This window comes from Strix uralensis, chromosome 23 (assembly GCF_047716275.1).
Source record: "Strix uralensis isolate ZFMK-TIS-50842 chromosome 23, bStrUra1, whole genome shotgun sequence".
NCBI lineage: Eukaryota > Metazoa > Chordata > Aves > Strigiformes > Strigidae > Strix > Strix uralensis.
In genome coordinates this window covers 6,556,245-6,566,468 of record NC_133994.1, presented here as the reverse complement: position 1 = coordinate 6,566,468, position 10,224 = coordinate 6,556,245, and the positions used below count along the sequence as shown (strand labels likewise).

General features: G+C 43.7%; 2 protein-coding genes across 2 annotated transcripts; both read right to left on the bottom strand.

The window, feature by feature from the left end:
- Window positions 1-965: 965 nt before the first annotated feature.
- Window positions 966-5,431, bottom strand: LOC141953918 (arylacetamide deacetylase-like 4). Its single transcript, XM_074892865.1, has 4 exons — window positions 5,334-5,431; window positions 3,296-3,660; window positions 2,923-2,986; window positions 966-2,081 (listed from the first exon to the last, which is right to left on the bottom strand). Exons 1-4 carry the CDS (start codon window positions 5,429-5,431, stop codon window positions 1,307-1,309), a joined length of 1,302 nt encoding a protein of 433 aa, XP_074748966.1. The 3' UTR covers window positions 966-1,306.
- Window positions 5,432-5,493: 62 nt separating this feature from the next.
- LOC141953957 (arylacetamide deacetylase-like 4) lies at window positions 5,494-9,404 on the bottom strand. Its single transcript, XM_074892938.1, has 4 exons — window positions 9,228-9,404; window positions 7,739-7,955; window positions 7,281-7,344; window positions 5,494-6,541 (listed from the first exon to the last, which is right to left on the bottom strand). The coding sequence occupies exons 1-4, from the start codon at window positions 9,402-9,404 to the stop codon at window positions 5,767-5,769; spliced, it is 1,233 nt and encodes a 410-aa protein (XP_074749039.1). The 3' UTR covers window positions 5,494-5,766.
- Window positions 9,405-10,224: the final 820 nt, after the last annotated feature.

Sequence of the window (10,224 nt, the reverse complement as noted above, 5' to 3'; positions counted from 1 at the left end):
GCACTGCCGGGCCTTGGCACCGGCTCCGCCGGGCTCTGGCACTGGCACCGCCGTTTCCGAGGAGGCGGAAAGCCCGCGGCGCCGGCGGCGTGCAGGGCACCTGCGTTCCTGGCGGATTCATCTTCAGATCGCCGGAGGATGTGGCTTGTCCTGAAATTCAGGGACTCTGTCTAACGGCAGCCTGCCGGAAGCTAGAGGAAGGGCTGCCTTTGCACTGTGAAATCTAAAGGGAAGGCAGCATTTGTTCTTGTAAAAAATTCTCATTTCCTCAGTCTTGGGATTTTTCTTAGGATTTTAATTTCTTCAGTCTTACTATTCTGAGTGTGCTCACTACTGGTTTTCCTTGCTTTCATCAGCAGAGTATAACGAAGCATCATGTCAAGGAATACACTGCCTTGTCCTATAAAGAAAACTAAAAATCATGGAGAAACATCACAGCACAAATTCTAAAAAAAATACCACTGGGGAACCACTCTCTGAAAGAACATGAACAGAGTTTGGTTTGTATTTTCTCTCTTTAAGGTAAACCTTCCAGTATACACAGATCAAAGCCCAGTTCACTGACCCTTACTCTCTTCCTAAAACCTGACAGTTTTAGGAAGTTTGAGAGAGAAGTGTCCCCTCCAACCAGTATCTCTTGCCCTGACCTTCAGTGGGCGTAGTGGAGACATCCCAAAATTAAGTAGGAGTTTGTAGAGCTCCTGTTATTTCAACATGAGGACAGCCCTCACTCACCTCCAGCAAGGTGTCCCCGATTAGCTCCTGCCTCGTCCTGCTGCTCTGCAGATGCGGCTCTGCCGTGCCACTGAAGAGATGTTGAACCCCCTCAACGAGACCTTGATCTCTGCCCGATTTTCCAGAGCTTTCCTCTAACTCTTTCCTCCAGCTCACTATGTATCTTACTGGTACTTTTTAGCTACATAAAGTTGTGCTTTGGAGCTTATCAAATGGACATCACAAAGATCCTGACTAATTCACAAGAGTTCTTTAATCCAAATCATTCCACAGACATTATTTACATAGAAGTAAATCATCTGGTAATTAAATACAAGGAATCAATCAAATGGTGATCTGAAAGAAAAGGGACTGAAACACAGCATGTGGAAAATGTTAAAACTGTAAAGACTGAACTGTCAGTAGTCTCAGGAGGACAAAAACCAGTGTCCAGACAGTATTTGAAGTTCATGAATGTCAAACTTGGTATTTTACACATCAAAGGGTATCACATTTTTGCCAACAAGTATCACCTGAGGTTTGGGAGCCTAAACAGATACATGAGTGGGAGAAGCATGAGGGAAAGTTGTTTTTACAGGCCTTTTATGAATTTAACAATTCTGTCCAGTCCCCTTTTCCCAGCTGGAAATGACAAACCACGATAATCATGCAGGCCTATGATTCCATGGAATCCATCCTCGAGGTGGTACCAGGTCACTCGAACACCGTTGTCCTCCAATCTCTTCTTGTAGAGCAAGCCGTCGTCCCTCAGCACGTCATACTCGCAGGTCAAGATGAAGGACTCCGGCAGCTGCTGAACAACAGCGTCTTCAACTAAGAGCGGACACAGGTTGGGCTCACAGAGTCTTTTCACTTTTTCAAAAACTTCAGCCTTGAATTCACGGGGCTTGTGTGGTTTGTAGCCTCTGGCCTTAAATTTTTCAGGGATGTTATCTGGACTCACCCACTTCCTGTATTTCAGCCTCATATCTGGAGGAATATGAGAGCCCTCCAAGACCTCTTGCATATGCAATGCATCCCCATTTAGGTACTGCAAAGCGAAGAAAGCGGCATGTTTTCGGATTAAGAGAGGGACTCCCTGATTCTGCTGATAGGATGGTAAATTGAAGTCCACTGCCTGCAGGCCTGGGTAGATCAAGATCTGAGCACGCAGTTTGGGGAGGTCTGAGCCACCTGCAAGGGTCTGGCTAACAGCAGCTGCTAGATTGCCCCCAGCACTGTCCCCGCAGACAATTATACGGGCAGGATCCACCCCATAGTGCTCTATATTCTTCATAAAGTGTATGGTGGCATTAAGACAGTCTTCATATGCAGCAGGGTATTTGTTTTCAGGGGCTAAACGATACCTAGTACACAGAAGAGACAACAAACGTAAGAGAAGGAAATGTCATAACTGTAAATACAAATTTTCTACAGCACTTTGGCTTTCCCTGTGTTGTTTGGAGTATTTTTCCTTCAGCAAAAAACCAGTGGCATTATCTGCTAAACAGGTAACTGTCCAGCAAGTTATCACATAGAAATGATAGCCAGTAGGATGAAGTAGCATAGTTGGGATCTTCAGACACAGCACTGATCAGAACTTAAGTGATACAAGTTAATTTTACTCTTCTGGCGTAGACTGCATCTGGCTTGTGAATGACATAATTTAATCAGTCCGCATCTCGCCTTTACTTAGGATATTTCCTCTTGAGAATAATTTTATTTTTCGTTGTTTATTTAATTAACTGGGACAGTTACATTTTTTGGTATTAAGAATATTAGTTTTGCTACTATTAGTATTAAAATATATTACCACTTGACTCTGTTATAAAGCTCCTTAAAGTTTACAGGGTGATTACAACTACTTAAAGAGATAATCACCACCTTTCAAGTTTGTTTATTAGTCAGTTCTCAACACGTTAGAAAACTCCTGTGGAGAGAGCATTCCTTCTTTTTGTGTGGTGCCAGCATAGCTCTGTGTTGGGAGATACATGAACCTTACTTCGGGGTCTGTTTGCACTCTTCCTGCATTAGCAGATTGCGGGGGTGGGAGAAATGAAAATAGTGCCCTTGAAATTCTGTCTGACCATCTGGGATCCTGGAGAAGTGGTTTACTGAGGAGGAGTCTTCCCACAAGACGTGCAACACTGGTGCCGAGAAGCGCAAAGAAGCAAAAAAGACTTCCATAGGGTAGTAGACAGAACTCACCCAACAGACACAACCACCGACTCGCTCTCTCTGGCAATGTACCGGCAGATCTTTTCATGGGAATCTGCAAAAAATTGGGGGGCGGTTAACTCGCTGCCCGCTCCGTTTCCAGATGCAATAGCCAAGGAAGGTGGAAGCCTCCTTTTCCCGCCCTCCCCTCCCCTCGTCCCTCTCCCCCTCGGCGCCGCCGCCTCCCCTCACGGCCGGCGGCCGCCGTTCGCCGGCAGCGCTGAGCTGGCCCAAGATGACGGGAAATCTCAGACACCTTTCAGACCTTCCGACAGGTCTCGGGGCAGAATTATTCCCCCCGCCTCCCGGCGGTAACAGCGGCCGCGCACAGCGTGGCGGGGGGGATCGCCCCGGCCCGCCTTACCGATGCTGCAGTACAACCAGCCGCCGCCGTGGAAGAAGATGGCGCCCGCCCGCAGGCCGGCAGATGGGGCGCGGGGCCGGTAGACCCTCACCGGCACCCCGGCGAACCGCGCGTCCTGCAGCCAGAGCTGTGGGTCCGGCCCCAGCTTCCTCCCGGACTGCAAGTAGCGGGTGAAGGCGATCTGGCTGCACACCCCCGCTTTTTCCAAAATCTTCCCCTGTTCGAAGAGAGGGAGGAGAGTCCGGCTGAGCGGGGGGCGGCCTCCCCGGGGGCAGCCAGCAGCCGCCTCGGGGGAGGCGGGTGCCGTGAGGGAGACCCCGCGCCTGCCTTCCCCCGGCCGCTGTGAGGCCTGAGGGTCGCCCAGGCTTCGTGTCGGCGGGGCTCAGCCTGCTCCAGAGCCGCTCGCCTCTACCCTCGCCTTTAGCGGCCGCTCCGGTTCGGCCCTCACCAGAATGCTGGCACAGGAGAAGATGGAGCCGTGGCAGCCCCCCGTGAGGCTGCGCGCCTGGGCGAGCGGGGTTGCTTTGGCACCGTGCGCCTGAGCAGGTAGGCCCATGCGTCCGACTCACGCTCTGTCAGGCAAAATGTCTTCGGGGAGAAAAAAAGGAGTTTCCATCCCGGCGTCGCCAAGCCCTACGGTTTCATACCAGCTTCCCACCGCTTACAGCCTTGCAACCCAGATGTCATTCCTCTAAGGTTTCGCATGAGTCTCTGGTTTTACCTGCTTAAGAAGTACCTGGCCCTCCATCAGTATTACTGGAAAGCCCCAAAAATGGCCTAAAAACATCATCTGTGCTTAGCTGAGATGGAAATCAAAGCAATCTCCCTTTTTATAAATAATTAATGTAAACTTAATTAGGGAAGCTCAGCTGATAAAGCTTGGACTCTTATGGTTGGCTTCATCCCCATGTAATAGGGAAGATCTGACTGAAGCTCTCTGAGGTCTAACAGACCTCTAATTGTCCTCTTAAGTCAGGCCGCCAAAAAAGGAAAGCCTTCATTTAGGTCTTAATGCAGCCACCAGGATTCTGGTATTTACACATATAATCTTACAAAAACAACACCTAAACCACATTTCTGGCCGAAATCATGGCAGAATAACTCACCATAGCAGATGTAGTAATCATAGAAGCAAGGAGAATTCGAAGCTTTCCGGGATTATTCACTCCAGGAGGAATACTGAGATTGAAGTAGTCAGATTGAATTGTTTCTATAATTGCTAGTATGAATGAAGCAGTAAAAATCACCAGCAGTATCACTAGCAGTATATAAAAAAACACCATTTCCCTTAATCAAAGGTGAGGTGTCTTTACGCCTATCTTTGATTTAGCTTTCTCAGATAACAGTAAACCTTAGAGCGGTCCAAGTTACAACAGATCTTTCAGGTGTCACACGCTTTAAAGTCCTCGGAAACGTGCAGGCTGCCAGCACACATCACATTGCAGAAAAGGCTGAGGAGAATGTGTTTCATTTCCTGTTTAGCTTCACGTTAATTGTGGGACTGATACAGGGCCTGGTATTCTGCATGGTATTCTTGGATTGCAGATCATATGAAAGATTGTTCAGAGAGATAGCAGTTAAGTACTGAATAAAATTCTAGTTTATGACAGGTTGCTATTTACAAGGAGAGACAACTGATGTGGAGGTTAAATTGTCTCTTGCATCTGATCTGCAGCCACATGTTGCTTCCTGAATTGTGGACATTCCTTAAGTAGTTTGGAATATATGGTTTTAACAACGATGTTTAGAAAAGAAAAACGGGAACTAACACGAGGGAAAAAAAGCTAACGTGTGTTCTACAAAAGTAAATGCATCAGTCTTATTTTGCTGTTAGAGTTATTTAAGCACAGGAACAAGTTTTTCACCATACTTGCATGTTTGATAAACATAGGAAAATGTTTAGACCTTTTCCTCCATTGTGTTTTACAGAAAGCTATTAATAGAGTATCCTTGATGGGGACAGTTGCAGTTCTGACTTCATTTTTTCAAATTTAAAATACCAATTACCTAGCCCGTAGAAATTTATGCAAGTTGGTACCTGGGAATCTTAGACTCAGAAGTTACATGCAGCATGTAGCACAAGCACTGCATTATAGCATTGTAATACCAGTATCTTTCTCCTTTGCCAAAACACATTTCGACTTCTAGGAAGAATGAAACCATAGATCATAACTGAATAAAATGGGTCAGACCAGATGTTGATTTAAAATTTTACTGCATCTTTAGTATTCACGGAGAGAATAGTGAGTACCTCGTCTAAATAGATCATTAGAATAGGCAGACTGCACATGGAATACTTCAAACAGCACTAAAACAAACTTTTGTAGCATTCTTGAAATATCTTTTTCAGTGGTCACACTGGCATAATTGCTCATTAACAGATTGTCCTATCTAAACCTCTTATGTGGAATTCAGAAGCGTAAAAGACCACAGAAGATTGTCAGTTCTTACAGAAGGAAGGAAAATTGTTTCTATAAGCTTTTTAGGAAGTTAACAACGCTGTCCAAACCCCTTTTCCCAGCTGGAAATGAGAAACCGCAATAATCATACAGGCTTATGACTCCATGGAATCCATCCTCGAGGTGGTACCAGGTCACTCGAACACCGTTGTCTTCCAATCTCTTCTTGTAGAGCAAGCCGTCGTCCCTCAGCACGTCATACTCGCAGGTCAAGATGAAGGACTCGGGCAGCTGCCGAATAAGAGCATCTTCAGCTAACAGCGGGCACAGGTTGGGCTCACAGAATCTTTTCACTGTCTCATAAACTTCGGTTGTACAGTCAAGTAGCACATGTGGTTTGTAGCCTCTGACCTTAAATTTTTCAGGGACGTTATCTGGACTCACCCACTTCCTATAATTTAATTTAATATCTATAGGAATATGGGAACCCTCCAAGACCTCTTCCAGATTTGTTGCATTCCCATTTAGGTACTGTAACACGTAGAAAGCAGCACGTTCTCGGAATAAGAGAGGGACTCTGTGATTCTGCTGATAGGATGGTAAATTGAAGTCCACTGCCTGCAGACCTGGGTAGATCAAGATCTGAGCACGCAGTTTGGGGAAGTCTGAGCCACCTGCAAGGGTCTGGCTAACAGCAGCTGCTAGATTGCCCCCAGCACTGTCCCCGCAGACAATTATACGGGCAGGATCCACCCCATAGTGCTCTATATTCTTCATAAAGTGTATGGTGGCATTAAGACAGTCTTCATATGCAGCAGGGTATTTGTGTTCAGGGGCTAAACGATACCTAGTACACAGAAGAGACAACAAAAGTAAGAGAAGGAAATACTAATTTTAAATGTATTGCTGAAAATACTGTTTCCCGCAACCAGCAATACCCTGATTACCTCATAATTTTCCCTTTCTCCACAGGCTGATCATAAATAAACTGTGGCTAGTTGGGCCAGGTGGTGCAGATTAATTTATTAGGATATTATCTGTTTAGGACGTTTCTCAGGTCTTTAACAACACAGTACTCAGCTGCCAACTGTGTCTAGGTTTTATTGACAGTCATATAGTTGTTTTATGCTTTAGCTTTCCATGGGTTGGATACAAATTACAATACTTCTGGTTTATGTCTTTGTTACAGTGCAACTATATCCTCATAATCCAAATCATTATGTCAGTATAGTGATGATATTAGCTTGTCATTCACGTAGTGCTTCTGTAAGCATCAAGCAGAGTTTCCTTGAATAAAGATTAAGTAGAATATAGGGCTTACTATCTGTTTACTATCAATTTTGAGTTTGGAATTTGAAAACATTGTTTCAAAACTTCATTTCCCAGCTAGATATCCCAAAGCACTATTTGTGATGTCGTCAGACAGTGAAGACTTAGCCTGAGTCAGTCTTCAGTGGCGCCAAACAAGAACAGGGTGAATTTGTACATCATATGCTTGACAAGTCCCACAGAAACATTTCTCTGAGAATGGTTGTTGCTATGATCAGGAGGCTATAAGGTGGTATTTAACATGAGAAAAGACTCACCCAACAGATACAACTACTGATTCACTTTCTCTGGCAATAGAGCGGCATAGCTTTTCATGGGTCTCTGAAAGAAACATATTTGGTGGGGTTTGTGTTTGCTTTGTTTTTTTGCCAGAGTACTAATGTTGTCTACTGAGTAAGTCAAAGAATTGCAAGAAGAAAATGCTTTCTACTTTTCTCTGCCCCTTCCTACATAGCTTCTCGGATCTTTTGTACCCCCTCATCTTCCTATTTCAGTATTTGCTTACTGCATTTTTCCCCCTCATATCTCATTGTCTTTAAGAAAAATCACATAATGCGCAGCAGATGCTTTCTTCTGACAGCAAGACTTCAGAGAGTGCATCTGTTTATACTCAAACTTCATGACTGCTACAGATCAAGTGACAATCAACTTTACCATTTATGAAGTAGATACTTCTTTAACTAAATGATAATATTTTTTCTGTTAGATATCTTACCCAGACTTCCAAATACCCATCCTCCTCCATGGAAAAACATAACTCCTCTCCTTTGGCTGGCAGATGGGACCTTAGGCTGATAAATCCTTACAGGCACTTTCTCAAACCACAGGTCCTTGATGAAGAGCTTCGGGTCCACTCCTAGAGTCTTTCTACCTTGAATGTACCGGACAAAGCTAACCTGACTGCAGATCCCAATATTTTCCAAAATCTTTCCCTGTTCAAAGGCAAAGAGAATAGGGCGTTCACTCAAGAGATTCTGTATTTTCCAAAGTAAAGGAACTGTATGGGCAGTTATACTCATGTTGTCTAAGTTGTATATTTTAGGGCAATCATAAAATATTTGAGTAGTGGTACAGGTACAGTACAACTGAACAAATAACAGTAACATCATGAGCGGTCACATGAATAGCAGTGTTCACCAAAGAACATCATCCCAAAACAATGCAGCATTAACAAAGACTGTTTGAAATACATCCCTTTGCTTTCTCAGCGGGTCCTTTACCTAACATTGAAAACGAGCTTGGTTTTCACTGGTTATTCTGTCCTTGCCCTGAGAAGATGTGAAAACAGCGAAAGATGATAGTTCTGGTGCTGATTTTCATGATATGGACACTTGCCAAAGCAGAGTTGACTAAGTTGAGAATATATTTGATAATTGGTTTTTGATTCATCTCAGAAATCTTCACTGACCTTCCCTCATCACAACATCTATACATCTGTCATTACCTGGAAATACTCCTGATAGTGAGCTCCTTTGTCAGCAGAGATCACCAGATGTCGAGTGCCAGTAAGAGCTTCAGCTCTTGTGGGCTGGTTAGCTTCCCACTCTTTTACAGGCCAGTTCACCTGAAGAATTTGGGCTGGCCAGAACCCCTCATTCCCACCAGACAAGCCTGCCTAGTTGCTGCAGGAGTTATAAATATGTGTTCAGGGGAGATGGAATTCCTTCAGCTCCTCTTGGGCATCGTTACCTAATTTTGTCACTTGTGTGACAAAAACTGCCCCTTCCCAAAACCAGTTCTGAAATACTCAGTTTCTGATTTTATCTTCAAAGTAAATACATAACTCCTCATCCCTGAGTCCAAGAACAGCTTGAAAGCTTGACTCAAAGACGTCTGATATATTCTGCACCTACAAGGAAATATAAATGATCCACCATGTATAAGCGTTCTTAATCAAATTATTGCTAGATCAGCACAATCCATTGTAGAAGCAGTCCGACTTTTAAACTGCCTCAAACACAAAGGCAGTGTTTACATACTGCCTAATGTAAGAGCTAGGCAGGACTGTGATAATGCAGCGTAGTGTAAAAAAATCTGGTAAAGGTTTCTTGAGCAAAACTGAGCTTCTAAATACAACATGCAGCATAGTAGCAATGCCCTCTCTCCTCTCTGAAAATTAATCCCAAGCAGGGTTCTAGCATTGTATTAAGTTTAAAATACAGGTTCATCGTTCTTCCCCCAGAAATCGTACCAGGTTTACTTACCACCACAGCTCTGCTTATTAAAATTATATGAATGATTCGGAGCTTTACAGGCTGATTCACTCCAGGAGGAATTTCTGAGTTGGAGAAATCAAAATTAATTGCCCCCATGACCAACAATATAAATCCAGCAACAAAAACTGCTAAGAATAACACCAGCAGTGTGTATACAACTGCCATTTTGCTGAGCAGCGAAGTGATCTGAAATGTCTTTGATTTGACTTTCCCAGATATCTTTGGCTTGTTACTTCCTGATTCGTTGTTCGTCATAAGGTCGCTCCATTAAAAACCTTTCTCCTCCCTTTTACAAATACATTAGTGGGTCTCTTTCCCTCTCCCACTTTCCTTCCCCCCGCTCCCTTTATTTCACAAAAGATAAGTTGGTCAAAGTCCAAATTCATTAAAAGATCTATGCCAGCATAATTTCAGAATCTTTGCAGGAAACCAGTCCTTAGCTGGGAGAAGAGTGTTACAAATAAACTGCATTAATGTTAAATTAATTAGAGGTGGGAAATGGACACAGGGCATTTGTGTGCTTTGAGTTTGTGACACTATAAAACACTATTCTGAAGAAGAGTTTCTCTAGGGTTATGCAGAGAAAGGAGCCTGCATATGATTATCAGTCTAAAGACCCAAATGGATTGTCACCAGTATGTTTTTGGAAAGGTGCATCTATAAAATTACATCATTACCTCAATCTCAGTTTTTTTAGTATTTGTGTTTTCTTCTAAAGAAGAACACGGTTAAAAAGCAACACAGGAGGCTGGGTTTAGATTCATGATCAGGTTACCTGGTACCAGGTAAACTTCAGTAACTCTCAGTGTGCAACAAGTACAGCATAAAATGACTTAAGTTAATCAGCAATTAAAGAGTTTCAAATCAAACTGCTTTATCTTGTTCTTGCTGTAGAATGGGATTGTGGTAATGTAGAGATGCTGTAGTGTAAATGGTGCTTGAGGTATTAATTGTGAATCTGAGTCTGCAACTCTTCAAACAACTA

Bases quoted from the DNA above. Each gene is read 5' to 3' on its own strand.
- LOC141953957 (XM_074892938.1), bottom strand. From the start codon at position 9,404: ATGGCAGTTGTATACACACTGCTGGTGTTATTCTTAGCAGTTTTTGTT. The intron at 7,345-7,738 runs GTAAGATATCTA...TGTTTCTTTCAG, and splicing joins ATGGGTATTTGGAAGTCTGG to AGACCCATGAAAAGCTATGC. The intron at 6,542-7,280 runs GTGAGTCTTTTC...TCTGTGTACTAG, and splicing joins TCAGTAGTTGTATCTGTTGG to GTATCGTTTAGCCCCTGAAC.
- LOC141953918 (XM_074892865.1), bottom strand. From the start codon at position 5,431: ATGTGTTTTGGCAAAGGAGAAAGATACTGGTATTACAATGCTATAATG. The intron at 3,661-5,333 runs GTACCAACTTGC...GCCGACACGAAG, and splicing joins TCTGAGTCTAAGATTCCCAG to CCTGGGCGACCCTCAGGCCT. The intron at 2,987-3,295 runs GTAAGGCGGGCC...AATTTTTTGCAG, and splicing joins CTGGTTGTACTGCAGCATCG to ATTCCCATGAAAAGATCTGC.